General features: G+C 38.8%; 1 protein-coding gene across 1 annotated transcript; it reads left to right on the top strand.

Annotated features, from left to right (window-relative positions):
- The first annotated feature begins 1,323 nt into the window (after window positions 1-1,323).
- zgc:113054 (uncharacterized protein LOC541322 homolog) lies at window positions 1,324-12,208 on the top strand. The gene is made up of 11 exons (XM_029277324.2): window positions 1,324-1,470; window positions 2,246-2,435; window positions 2,522-2,613; window positions 2,693-2,925; window positions 3,088-3,324; window positions 3,422-3,496; window positions 3,622-3,838; window positions 4,972-5,180; window positions 6,070-6,142; window positions 8,499-8,616; window positions 10,066-12,208. The coding sequence occupies exons 1-11, from the start codon at window positions 1,455-1,457 to the stop codon at window positions 10,259-10,261; spliced, it is 1,656 nt and encodes a 551-aa protein (XP_029133157.2). The 5' UTR covers window positions 1,324-1,454; the 3' UTR covers window positions 10,262-12,208.
- Window positions 12,209-14,696: the final 2,488 nt, after the last annotated feature.

Genomic DNA, 14,696 nt, shown 5'->3' with positions numbered 1-14,696 from the left:
ATGTAGATAATTGAATTAAGAATGTCTCAGTTTGTGCTCCATTAGAAATGTTGTAGTTGATCATGTGAATGGAATTTGTTCATTATGCTTAAGAAGATATGTGAGATTGTTGCTTTTTCATGTTCATATTTCTGAAGATTATGAAATATTTGTTTCTGGAAAGAAGAGGCTCAAAAACATTTTCACATTGACCATTTCAGTAATATTTTCTTTGTTTGCATAGTATGTTTTGGTTTAGGCTATAACTTTCAATAACTTTTGATGTTTTTTAACCCACTTGTCTCCAAAGTTGTAAAAACTGTGAATCGTGTTTAGTCTCGTGCAGCAGCCTGAACTATGACAAGCATGCACACACGTTTGCACCTGTTGTGCAAGCTCTCAGTCACTCCCCTTACAAAGTCATTAGCATGCGTGCTGTGATATAACATACACTCCACCACTACGTCGCTTTATATCACCACTCTACTGACCCCTTTCTACGAAATCGTCACGCCCGGTTACTTAACTAAAATGACTTGATACTGTTCTCAAAGTTCCTGACACCCCAGTGGAAGTCCTTGTGGATCTCTTAACAAAACTTAATGAGATAGTCAAAAAAAGTGATAATGTGCCAGAAGGGTTGACTCGTCACTTGCAGAAGGCCTTGGACATAGCAAGTGAGCTGACCTCAGAAAAATGTAATGTTTCCTATTCTAGATTACCAAATAAGCAATTGGTTGCTTATTGTTCAGTAATATGTTGTTGTAATTATTACAATTTGTCATGAAGCCTTTAAAAGACCAATACATAGTTTAGTTTTAGGGTAAAAAAAAAACTTGCGTAAGTTATCTGCCCCTTAAAGTAAAATTTCCCCAGACAAGTGGACAGCAATACAGTATTTCAATTTAACGTCTAGTTAAAAGATAATTTACATTTCATTTTATTGAGTTTAATTAGCATATTGCAAATGTAGTTATTTGAATTAAGAATGTCTCAGTTTGTGCTCCATTAGAAATGTTGTAGTTGATCATGTGAATGGAATTTGTTCATTATGCTTAAGAAGATATGTGAGATTGTTGCTTTTTCATGTTCATATTTCTGAAGATTATGAAATATTTGTTTCTGGAAAGAAGAGGCTCAAAAACATTTTCACATTGACCATTGCAGTAATATTTTCTTTGTTTGCATAGTATGTTTTGGTTTAGGCTATAACTTTCGATAACTTTTGATGTTTTTTAACCCACTTGTCTCCAAAGTTGTAAAAACTGTGAATCGTGTTTAGTCTCGTGCAGCAGCCTGAACTATGACAAGCATGCACGCGCGTTTGCGCCTGTTGTGCAAGCTCTCAGTCACTCCCCTTACAAAGTCATTAGCATTCGTGCTGTGATATAACATACACTCCACCACTACGTCGCTTTATATCACCACTCTACTGACCCCTTACTACGAAATCGTCACGCCCGGAAACGAGCACCATGCCAGCCAACAAGGGTAAGATTACAGACCGCACAGTTCGTAACTTTGGATGACTAACTCTATTGGAGTCTAGTGAATACGGTATGGCACAGGCTATTTGCAGATCAGATGCACCGCTACATGCTGTCTGTTGCCTACACTGCCTTGTGTCTCGTCTGTGGTGTGGAGAGAAAAGTGTGTGTAGGCTGTGTATAAATGTAATTTCGAGCAGGGCCATACGTTTTGTCAAAAAGTGATTTCAGGACGTTAATTTATCAACGACCAACATCCACCCACATTATTATTTTCTTATATAGCCTACTGTTGTGTCCACTCTGTTGATTATGAATGTTAAGATTATTGATAGCAGAGAATATTACGCTGGTAATCTACAGATCATTTCATTATCAACTAACTAATTGAAATACAACGTTTTTGTAGATGATTGTAGACCTAGATGTGATAAATATTTACCCAGCCAACTACAAAAACAAAATGAGAAATAAATTCAACTTTTTTTGTATCTCATTGTTTGTGCAGTTTTGCATCTTCTTTTTCTTGGCTATATTAAGACATGGACTGTCTGTCTTTAGGACAAAGCAAAGAATGAAACTCAGGTTCAGGCGTGGGGTGGTTATAACTGGCATTTTCCCACATTGTTCTGTCATTAGTTCATTAAATTGAGAAAATAACAGGAAAGTCAGTGACCAGTATTTAGAGGTTAAGCCCTTCATTCTGTTGAAAAATGAAGAACTGTGTAGAGAGAGTTGATAAATGACTTAACTAAAATGACTTGATACTATTCTCAAAGTTCCTGACACCCCAGTGGAAGTCCTTGTGGATCTCTTAACAAAAGCTAATGAGATAGCCAAAACAAGTGATAATGTGCCAGAAGGGTTGACTCGTCACTTGCAGAAGGCCTTGGACATAGCAAGTGGCCTGGATGACTACCTGGAAAAAATGACCACACAGGAGAGTAAACCTCTGGCAGAACTCTATGAGTATGGCTTGGCTTCCCACACATAATCTACAATTCTATAAACTTGTGAGGCAAATTTGTTAATTTTTTGATTTATTCTTTTTGTAGGAAAACAATTTCCCATGACTGGGAACAAGTGCACAAGGAGGGCAAAACCATATTCAAGCTTCCCAAAGAGTGCATCACTGGACATGTTGAAGGTCTGACATTTTGATGTACTGCTCATTGTCATTATATTCCCTGTTATAGCATATTGCAACTTTTTTTTTTTTTTGTCAGGCCAGACCCTCAAGATGCTGATTCACATGAGTCAAGCTAAGAGGGTTCTGGAGATTGGGATGTTCACAGGCTATGGTGCACTGTCAATGGCCGAAGGTCTTCCTGAAGATGGCTGCTTAGTTGCCTGTGAGTTAGAGCCGTACCTCAAAGACTTTGCCCAGCCAATTTTTGACAAGTCTCCACACGGAAGAAAGATTAATGTCCATACTGGACCTGCCATGGACACCTTAAAGGTGAGCGAAAAAGAAACATTTCAACTTTAAAGGACTGTCAGAGAAGACTCGGACACAGTCATGTGCATAATCCGAGCAGAAAAATATTAACCCTGACTCCTCTTTTTTTAAACTTTAGTAGGCCGGGGGATCCGTTTTTTAATGACCCTCTGTCTTTTCTAGGAATTGGCTGCTGCAGGGGAGCAGTTTGACATGGTGTTCATCGACGCGGACAAGAATAATTATATTAACTATTACAACTTTATTTTGGACAACAACCTGCTGAGATTGGGAGGGATCATATGTGTTGATAACTCACTGTTCAAAGCTAAAGTTTATCTAAAAGACTCCACAGATGACAATGCACTGGCTCTTAGAGAATTTAACCAGTTTGTCTGTGATGATCCCCGCGTGGAGCAGGTACATTTCAATTTTACTACATTTACTACATCTACATGAAACTGTGTTTGTTTTATTTGTGCTTGACCGTTTTTCAATGCTGCTTTTTGTTTTTAAGGTCATAATCCCTCTTAGAGATGGGATCAGTTTGATCCGTCGGGTATCTGCTGTTTTGGAAAGCTCAGTGACCCAGGTAATGTTTAGAGACTTCAAGGAGCAAGTGCTGATATGATGACCTATAACTGTCTGCATTACTTTTCATTAAGTTAAATTGCCTTTCTCACTGACTTATCAGCTGATCTTCTTTATTTGTATAAGAGTAAAATAACAGATGACGAAGTTTTCCGCGGGGTCAAAGGACGCTCCATCCTCGATCGAATGCGACTTGATGGAAAGGTGGCCTATGTAACGGGTGCTGGCCAGGGCATAGGCCGGGCTTTTGCTCATGCCCTGGGTGAGGCTGGTGCAAAGGTGGCCATTATAGACGCTGACAAAGATAAAGCTGAGGCAGTTACTAAAGAGCTTTTTCTGAAAGGTAAGAAATGTAGACACAAAAAAGACTTGGGTCTGAGCTTCAAAGCCCTGTTATATTCCCACAATTCCTGCACTTCTAACTCTTTAGCTGAGTAAACAAACTGTTGTTCACACATCTATGTATCATTCTCCCTTTACATGCCCTATATACCTTTACACCTGATTGGCCAAGTGGTTAGCTCTGTCTTACAGTCAGCTATAGTATGACTGCTTATTTCTGCTATTGATCTTTCAAAATCAAATTTGCTGAATACCTCTTGGTTAATTAATAAATGTAAAACATGAAACAAAATAAAATGATAAATCAAAATTTCAACGAATATAAAATAAAGATTCAATTTCCAATATAATCAAAAAGCAGAACAATTGATCGTTGACTAGCAGTTTTTATTTTGATTAATAATTCATCAAAATTGTAGTTTTCTTCCTGTCAGATAATAAATTCAATGACCAGTTCCTATTTGCAGCTCTTATTTCCCTTTGTGTGCTCTCATTGTTGTTACTGAGTCATAATGTAAGAAAACATCTGTTTTTCAAAGTTGTGTTGAGAAAATAAATCCCCCTTTGCTGTCTCCATTTCTAAATGTAAAGCTTACAAGGAGACGGTCATTATTTTGGAGCAAATGCATGAGAGTTAAATAAAGTTAAACTATAAGTAAAGTCATTTCCTGAAAATTTGAAATGGCTATTACATGGAGCAATCCATTCAAAGCAACAAATTTAAGGAATCAGCTAAAAAAGGGGGCCGAACAGTTCATGTTTCAGGGTTTATGTGAGAACCTCTGTGAAATCACAGACTCTTGACTGATGCCATAGATTCTTAGTGTGGTTAGTTTTTGATTTTGGCCAGCAGAGGGCAGCAAAATAAAGGATATACTTTGTCAGGATGATGTTCCTCTGAGCCTCAGTTGTTCATATATCTTCTCTTTATCTCTTTAAAGCATTAAATGGCATTTGGATTGACAAAAACAAAGCAATTTTCATTCACTTTTCTTTTTTTTATTTGCTCTACCTTCTAATAATATTTTAAATATTGATTGTCTAAAGTGTTCAAGTATAGAAGTGGCTTTAATGCATATAATGTGGCTTAATCTACAAAGTGCTCTAAACATTCTAAACATTTTTTTTATACAGGCATCAATGCCATTTCCATCACAGCTGACATTAGCAAACCAGTTGATGTCCAGAGAATGGTTGATAACATTGTCTCCAGATGGGGGGCCATTCACATTGGCTGTAACAATGCAGGAATTAATTTGAACTCAGCCAGTGAAGACACCAGTCTAGAGGAGTGGGACCAAACCTTTAATGTTAACCTGAGGGGTACTTTCATGTGTTGTCAGGTTTGTACCACACTGTGTGTGTGTGTGTGTGTGTGTGTGTGTGTGTGTGTGTGTGTGTGTGTGTGTGTGTGTGTGTGTGTGTGTGTGTGTGTGTGTGTGTGTGTGTGTGTGTGTGTGTGTGTGTGTGTGTGTGTGACTACCTAAGCTTACATTTGCAAAATTGTATTACACAAAATATGCATTTTTCTTTTGTTCTATGCATTTGTATTCCAACACATTTAACACTTCAAATGTAAACATTTTATTTTTTTAATTAACTAGTTTTAACTCAAACATAAAAGTGAATTCAAATATTACTAATAAAACCTAAAAGACAAGATCATAGTATTATCAGGTGAGGGCAACATGATTTTTGGTTTTTGTAATTTTATTGGTAATGTAATGTATTGGAAATTAAAAGTTAAGTTATTTTGCAGTTAATCGTCAGTGAGTAAAAACTGTTGGTCTTTCAATCATCTGAAATTTGAAAAAATCCGTTGGTACCTTTTCTGAAACTTTTTAATCTTTTATTCAAATAATTTAAGGGGGGTTGAAACGTTTATTTTATTGATGGCTACTATTTAACAAAAATAAACTGGAGTATTTGTAGTTATGCAAAGCTGCAATGTTTAATTATGGAAGAATCTTTTGATTAGAAAAATAAAATATGTTTCTATTTCAATTAATTTACAAAAAAAAAAGTAATCCTTAAATGACTACATAAATTTTTACCATTTTAAATAAATGTTTGTTAAAACCATGATAGCCTATGGTCAGTTCGGCCTCACCTTTTCGGTAGTCAGTCAAAATTCACTCAGCTGCCTCAAATGCTGTTGAACCTCTATGTTTGCCCCCAAAAACTAAAACTAAGGTTTTTAATGTGTATCTCTCCTCTGCATTTTTGCCTTAGGCAGCAGGCCGAGTGATGTTGAAGCAAGGTTATGGTAAGATAATCAACACAGCCTCCATGGCCAGTCTGATAGGTGAGTGATGATTCTGTTCCTGCACATTTTCTCTTGAGCCCCCACATGTCTGCTTTTAATATCTGAGTTTTGCATGAAGAGTCGTGTCCAGATCAGGAAGGGAGAATTAAATACCAACAAGCTATACAGCTGTGTGCACAAACACATTTTACAATAAACAGTTTTTTAGGTTGAAAGAGAGTTATCCTATCTGATTGAAGATCATTACATGGGCAAAGTTGAAAGAAGCAGTTTTCCTGTTTATGAGAAGCTTAGGTTGAACCTGCTCATTTAAAGCAGGATTAGTCAGCTTTTGTGTTTTGCAGTTCTTATCCACTTAAACTCTGCTCTAAAGAGATTCAGCCACCCTTGTATACAGTGAGCTTTGCAGAAAACTGTTGTAATTGCATCTTGCTGAGGTGCTTTTGCATCATAATAAACATCCCCTCTCTGTGGAGATGTTTAGAGGATGTAAAAGGCGACCTGAGGTACAACAAGGGAAGGGAGGGTTCCTGTGCAACGGCAAAACCCAAACCTGTGCCAGCAGCGTTGTTTGAACAGCGGAAGACACTTTTAGACTGTAGTGAGTGCCGAGTTAAAGGCTTGAAATGTGTAGCACTTGTGTATTGTTCCTCCAACAGGTTCCTCCAGAGGAACAGCAACACTTCATCAGCAGTATAGTCAAACAGCCAGTAAACTGCTATGCCATATGGGCCACAGTCCCATCTGCAGGGGCAATCTGTAAAACAGGAGCATGCTGGTAAATAGAGGCCAGCATAAAAAAATGATCAATTACTCACATTACGTACAGTCCTTCAGGAATTTACTTTATTGGTCTGGACATCTGTTATAATATTGTCATAATGTGTAATCAGATGGGACCTGTTCTAGCCAAGTGGAAGCCCAAAAAGCAGCCGTAAATGCCCAATTAAAATGCTCAATGACAGCTTTTTGTCCATCTGCTGAATAGATTGTGTGTGGAGGGGGTGTTGTTGGGCACACGCGCACACACACACACACACACACACACACACACACACACACAGTTCACAAAGTCCCAACCATCAACCTTTTTTTTTTTTTTTTCCAAATAATGGCCAGCAGATCAAAGACTCCCAGACAGGAAATATCCAAGTAAATATGGTCACATTCTGCTTTTTGGCTGAGGACCTTTAAGAGGCTTTGTGACTCTCATACCTGCAGACATCTGCTGCATAGCAATTCACATTAAAACAGCCACCATTCTGGGAAAAAAAAGAGCATTATTTGAACTCTGAAGAATTCAAAATGTAAAGGCAGGCCTGATAAAGAGCATGTTTTCTCCCACTTGAAATGGGCAACAAGTAACAGGGTGAATGTTAAAGAGGGCTTTTGAGAATGCTCTCCTGCTAACTCCCTTTCCCTTCTCTGGGGATTACTGCTCTTTAAGACAGCGAAAACATCAATGCAGGTTTATTTAAAGGATGAAGGCATTTTCTGAATGGTATTTTGGGGCCGTATCATCAGGTCTTGAGCGAGGATTAGTGCTGTTAGGCATTTTGAGCTGTGTTTCCTGTCCTGATAAGTCGGATTTCACCTTCAATCTGCGTGTAAGCCCTGGGCTCTGCCCCTCCTTGCCTGCTCCTCTGAGGTCGTAGCCTATCCTTATCCAGCCCAGCCCAACCGAACATTACCTTTGTCTGTTATCTATACACAATCCCACTCAAGCACACTCTCAGCCACAGTTCTGTTATCCCACCCTTTACATCTTATTTCTTACTCCGTCTCCAACTTTTACCTCTGTCCTGGAAATATATCCTTTATTTGAGCTAGGGATGCGGGATGCTGCAGCCCTTTCTCCCCTCTCTGCCTCTCTGCAGCTGGCTGGTATTCATCATCGCGGTCTCACACTGAAGCCATTTGGCAGTCAGATCGACGGGTGCTGAGGTTAACTACTAAAGTTGTATGTAACTTGGAGCTTTTCTTGTGATGATTAATCAACCAGCAGAAAATGAGCCCCTGTCCCGGCATCCCATGCAGTGTGCAGCATCTGGGATGGTCAAGGCAAACAAATGACTACCTGTCTTTGTTGCTGAGGACAGAGCATAACTGGACATAATAAGCGATTAATTTTACATGACCACGTCCGCAGAGGCCTCAGCAGCTAATGGAAGAGCTTTTATGTAGTATCAACAAGAACCACATGAGCTGATATATGAAGTGCATGCTGTAAGCCCCTGTGAGAAAAGAACTGTTCTCTGTTAAGAAAGAGAATAGTAAGAGTAAAAACATTTACAATAACCTGTAAATTTCCTAAGTGCCTCCTTTTATTAATGATGCAATAAATGTTCTCTGTATATAACACTGTGCTTTAATCTTTCTATCCTCGTCCTTGCAGTCCCACATCCCCAGAAGCAGCTCTCCTACAATACGTCAAAGGCTGGAGTGGTCAAACTGACTCAGACTCTAGGCACTGAATGGATTGAAAGAGGAGTGTGTGTCAACTGCATTTCACCGTGAGTACTGTCCATTCTCAGCCTTCTTTCTCCTACCGCTATTTGCCAAAACACACGGTTCCACCTTTTGAGCATTTTAAGGGACAGAGCTGCCAGAGAAAGTGGTGATTAGTGTGTTTGCTTTCATATGAAGAGCCCCATTTAGGAATGATGCACTAATTTAAATCCTCAAACAATACATCAGTTCTTAATTAGATGATGTCTTGAGGGATGAATCAACCAAACACTTGCTCTAATTGTTCTATTCAATTAGGGAATCAAATTTGCACCCTCATTTAAAGTGTCGCCGCAACAATAGCGCCTTGTTTGTATCTATTTGTCTGTGAAGCTGAGCAGGGGGAAGAAAACAGTAAGAACACAGGGCGGGTTGTGTGTGACTGTGTGAGGAGGGGGTTTAGTGAAGCGTCCCTTAGCCCCAGCCATCCCTGAGCAAAATCCGTCCGGTGGCACTAGGCGAGCCAGCACAGTCATAGCCCCAGAACAAAGCCCTCACACACGCTTCACGCTCAGCTTTATTTATCGGCAGCTTGTTTGCTAATTTTAATTTGCAGAGAAGCATTTGTCTCTCCCCTCGCTTACTGGGCGTCTCAATGGGCTGCTGATTTCTTTGAAGTGACAGTCGGTAAATATGCATAAAAAAGGGACACAATTAGTGCTCACGAGGTTGACTGGAGCCTGATTCTATTGGCAACTTTAGCCGTGGTGGTGATAAGCTGCATTATCTAGAAAATTGGCTGAGGGAAAACAGTACCTCTGATTGCCAGCAAAGGTTCCAGATAACAGGGCAGCTGAAGTGATATATAATTGAGGTGGAATATGTTAACCATGATGTCTTGGGGTTCTTAGAAGTCCTAGTTTATCCAGTGTTAGAATTCAATATCAAGGCAGCAGAATACATTGAACAACAATTCAGGCCTCAAGGCTTTTTAGTCAGTGTCACGTCAGTTGTGAATGTCATTCGATGTCGTTTGTTTTAGAAGAAAGTGGTGTAAGCTCTGTTACAAGTAGAAAGGGTATCGAGAGAACTGCTTATGTTGTGATTGAGTAAATGTGTTGCAGAGCTATTGGATACTAATACAGTACACCCACTAAATCTTAAGCATCCTTTTATTTTTTATAAATTCCTCCTGAATTCTTTGAAAATTTGAACTGGAATCAGAGCAGGGATATTAAGGAGTTGCATATCATATGAGCAAATTATGCCAGATGTCCCCTTACACCCATGTGGCTCTTCATGAGATGGGCTGCTCATCTGAGTACCACTAGTCCCACAGTAAATATCATCAGAGATGTCATGCTATGCCCTTTCTCCAAAGGATAATTGGGTTTATTTTTGTCACCAAAGTGGTGGCTCTGAAGCAATGCTGTCACTCCTGTGATGCCTTCTGATTCAATTTTGCCCCCACCCCCACCCCTTTTCTCTCACTTTCTTTTTGTCTCTCTTTTCAGGGGGATTGTTGACACCCCTCTCATCCACTCAGAGAGTTTGAGGCCGCTTGTGCAGCGCTGGCTGTCAGATATCCCCGCTGGTAGACTGGCTCAAGTGACAGACCTGCAAGCTGCAGTGGTCTTCTTGGCATCTGATGCCTCTGACTACATGACAGGGCATAACTTAGTCATAGAGGGTGGGCAAAGTCTCTGGTAGATGGGGTAGATGAAGAGATGAAAACTTTTATCCCCTCTTTACTCTCTTAGCATAAGTCTCTCTTATATCTTAGGTTTGATGTATATAATCTCCTCAAGACACGTTAAACACAGTATTAATTAAACTGGTAATATTTAGGTATGTTAACGTTTGTTTCATTGTTTGATAAGAAATCTGTAAGCTTTCATTTCTGTGTTGGGTATGTAGGTTCAGTTTGTTGTGTGCTATGGCTGGAAAAATGATGCCAGTTCTTATCAAACAGTGGAAATGTCATATGTCATAAATAACTCCTTTTCTTAAAGAAAGTGGAGAAAAAATGTGAACTGAAAAACACAGTTTGTTTTTCTTAAAGCAACCCCTGATTATTTTCTCTCTGTTATTGCTGCATGTTCTCTATGCTTTACTTCATCCTAAAACAATTAAGATAATTGTGGCTTTTAGCATTGTCTTACAGTAAGACACAATCTCTCTTAATTCATTTTCCATATATATATAAAAAAAAAAGAGCTTTAGTTTTTGTTCTTTGCTGGAAAACAACAGGGGTGACATTTTCGTATTGAGAAAAATAAAAGGACATCTGCTTTTCTTGAGCATGCAAAACACATGAATAGATCATACAATAACTAAATAAACTGGCACAACTGTGCTTGTTTATCACACTCTGTACACTGTATTTTAGGGTTAAAATAAATAATAAGCATTATATATTTTTTACAGACTACATGGAAAGTACAACATACTGGTCCATTCAAACCACAAAAGGGTAAAAGTGAGATGTATTGTGCACTGTCTGCACCTTGACTTACCACTCCCTCTGGTCCAAGACTCTTGTGTACCATATGCAGGATTACAGCATTCCAGTCTGCCTCTTTCCAGCACTTTCTTGCCAAATGGCCCCCACAAGTGGTGCTTGTGAGTGCCTTCTTAATTGCTCCATTAACTGTTTGTGTGCTGAAAAACAATACTTAAAGGAGAGGTTAGCCGAGGACGTGACCCCAGCTGCTGCAATTATATGAAAAGTAGTGGCCAATTAGCTCACTCTGTAATGTGACACTGTTGGTGTTTATGTGAGCAACTTCAACTTCTCACTGTTAGTGACTGTTCTCTGATTTACATAATTGGGGGATTGGTCATTAATGGGAATGGCGTGTGAGAGGATCCCATTAAGATATGGAGTGAGATCTGATCATCTCCATTGCTCTCTGCTATTTATCTACAGCTGCAATGGAACATTAGAAGTTATTGGGATTCTTATCCTCATATTTTATGGTAAAATATAAAAGTTTTCCAGTGTGTGAACACAAGGTCTAGGAGAATTTGTTCACATAAGAGGCACATTTTCTCTTGGCGGCCATTTCCTGTCTTGCCACTGAGGGGCAGTATAGAGACAAGCAGCTGCAGCACTGACACAAGGACAAAAAGTTGCAACAAGAGCATATCACATTATTTTCCATCATCCTAAGTAATAACAATGAACTTTGGCATACGTGTATTTAACAGAATGAGAACAACAATCTGATTCAAGTATGCAAAAAGCTCAACCTGATAGTCAAAGAAATGCATTATAAAGACATTTACAATTAAATGTTTTGTTTAGTGGACAGTTGATTTTTTCTTTTTGAGATATTTTTATTAGTTTTAACTTAAAAGATGGACAGCAGAATTTAAAATATATCCTTTACAGTGTTCAAAGATAGTGACGTGCAAATATTAGGTCTTAGTTGATGAAGAGCAATACCCATTTGCATTTATGGATCGTTGTCATCGCTGTTATTTTTTTCATCTCCAGGTCAACCAAAAGTGGTGCAATGACATTTTGTCTGTTTACATCAAAGCTTTTTTACCCTCTGTCCTCTCTCAAGCCATTCAATATCATCACTCCGAGGCAGTGTCTAAACTGTTGTTTTGTCATCATGTTTTGCTCTTTATTAAACTCTTTAAAAGCTCTCCTTGAAAGTTCGTGTTTTCTTTACAATTGCAACCAATAGAGCCGAAACTATAATTTGAGCAACAAATTGTGTTTTCCCCTTTGAATGCCGTAGCCTGCTTCAAGCTGTGTAAGTGATCTTGAATCCATTATTTCTGACACTCTTTTGCTACCATTACAGTGAAGAGCGGGACCCTGTTGTACATAGTGCTGTTTAGCTAAACAGTTCTTCAGCCGAAAAAGGCACTTGTGCCCTCACACTGAAAATCAACTTTGATTAACTCTCGGCTCTGTCACGGCATGCAACATTTTACGGCAACAGCCATTCTGTGGGAGACCCCGGTCGACGGTGAACAACGCAATGAGGCAATGTGTGTTGCTGAGCAGGTTGTGTCCTGGTGACGAGAGGACCCAAGGTTTTATGGATGACATATTAACATTTGACATTATCAATACACTTTTATTGATGGATTATGGCATTCTGTTACATACCCACTCAGTGCGCTGTTTGAGGATGAAATGTTACCTATTATAAATTGAATCGTGTCCCTGATGCTATCATCAGATGTATGACTGTGTAACAGCAAAAGGAAAATGTCAACATTTATCTTCCAATGAGAACTGAGAGTGTTGTGTGAACTGCATACTCAAGAAGCTAGACGATTTAATCCAACACATTTACCTGGAGCAAAAAGTGATCGTCATTGCAGCCAAACATTGGGTCAGTTTGATTCAAAATACAAAAACAACTTTACCTTTTCAGCCTCATACATTATTTTAAGTGCTAATTTGTCTAAAGATAATGTTGTTAAACCAATGATATGAATAAAGACAGAGGGTTTACGGTAATCTGTTAATATGAGAGGAATCTGATATTTCTTACTGTATTGACAACAGAGTGTTGTTCTATTGTGTAACAAAAAAAGCAAACTTTTTAAGTCGTTTAATTTTGATCATGAGAGGTTGCATCAAACCTTGCGTTGTCTACCGGTGTTGCTGACTTCTCATGGCATGACTTTAACTGGATGCTTACACTGTACAGTAATCAGATGGCCTGCCAATGAAAAATTGTGATGGTTTGTCAAGCTGCATATTTATATTTTGTTCTGTTTGAATGCTTTGTGTAGTGATTCTGCTAATCATTGACAAGTTTTAACCAAGATCCTGTTATATTTATTTTTCCCCGTTACTTGCTTGGCCTTTATCAAACCGGATATTCTTTAATTTTCTAACAGTCTAAATATTTTATTGTCAAATCAACACTTCCTGACATTTTTCTTTCATGATTATTAAAGGCAGCAACAAGGCAGATGTGTTATTGTTATACCAGTTTCCAGACTTGATTATCACTACATTATATTTCATATGACATAAAGAGGTGTCTTAAAAAACATTTAAGTGTCCACATTATTTTATTCTAAATCTAAAGGGCTTTTATTCAAAAAGCACACTGAGCGGGGAAAACGTTGCACTTGGAGTTCTCTAATTACAATGCAGCTAATGTGTTATTTCCTTCCCAAGTGAGATTACTTTCATCTTTCCCATTAAGATGCACGTTTTGTTTGGATACTCAAATTACAAACCCCATATTAAATCTGACTGTGCAAAAGGCATTGATCATAGCCCCGATAGCTGCACTCCAACTTTGATTTAATTTGCACTTCCATTAATATCTATGAGACGTCCGATTGTCGTCTTGGGCATATTGATGGTATTGTAAGCCCTGCCTTCATATAATGTTCCCCAGCGGCAATGAGGAAATGTTACAGAGAATTAGGCCGAGAAGCAGGCTCAGTGGAACTGGCACTGCAGTCAGAAATTCATTACCCTAATAAATGGGGGGGAGGGTGTCTTAAGAGAAATTTCTCTCTTCCTCCATCTCTCTCAACACAAAAACACAAAAGCCCTCACTTTGGACTCCGAGTGGATGACTAACTTAGATGCTTCCTATTATAGCTGCCCGTTCACCCAAGGGTCATCTTCGAACGGCTAGGAGAGCCTTTAAAATGTGCCTGACAATTCAGTGCAAAGGCAGTCACTTATTGCCTGTCCATCAAATAGCTTTATGTCTACAAACTGAACTATTTGGATCCATACAATAACAGCTTTGTTTCATTGAATTTATTTAATCTTCAGAATATACTGGAAGAAAACACGATACTGTAGTGGATTCCTTTTAGGCTAGTAAAGTGTCAAACCATGCTGATTTCTTTTGTTGATTAATGAAGTGCCAATGAGAATATGTACTCTTTCCCTCCTTTGTTGCAGCCTTGACATGCTGTTTCCTATGGGGAAAACACTAGTGGAGCCCAGAGACATGAGTTATGCTGTAATTAAAGCAATCATGAAGATGAAAATAGCTGTTGTTGCATCTTGAAGACTGTAATGAAGAGTGTGTGAACCAAGGAGGAGGAAGATTCATTGTTTGGTGACTGTGTTCAGAGACTGTGCTTTTTTCCCCGAGTCTTCTCAAAGTCTCATCAGTATATCTTTCAAAAAGGAACATCT

Source organism: Labrus bergylta, chromosome 5 (assembly GCF_963930695.1).
Source record: "Labrus bergylta chromosome 5, fLabBer1.1, whole genome shotgun sequence".
Taxonomy (NCBI): Eukaryota; Metazoa; Chordata; class Actinopteri; order Labriformes; family Labridae; genus Labrus; species Labrus bergylta.
This window is presented reverse-complemented; position numbering and strand designations above follow the sequence as displayed.

Coding starts and splice junctions, on each gene's coding strand:
- zgc:113054 (XM_029277324.2), top strand. Junction 2,436..2,521: donor CCTCTGGCAGAACTCTATGA/GTATGGCTTGGC, acceptor TTCTTTTTGTAG/GAAAACAATTTCCCATGACT. Junction 5,181..6,069: donor GTACTTTCATGTGTTGTCAG/GTTTGTACCACA, acceptor TTTTTGCCTTAG/GCAGCAGGCCGAGTGATGTT.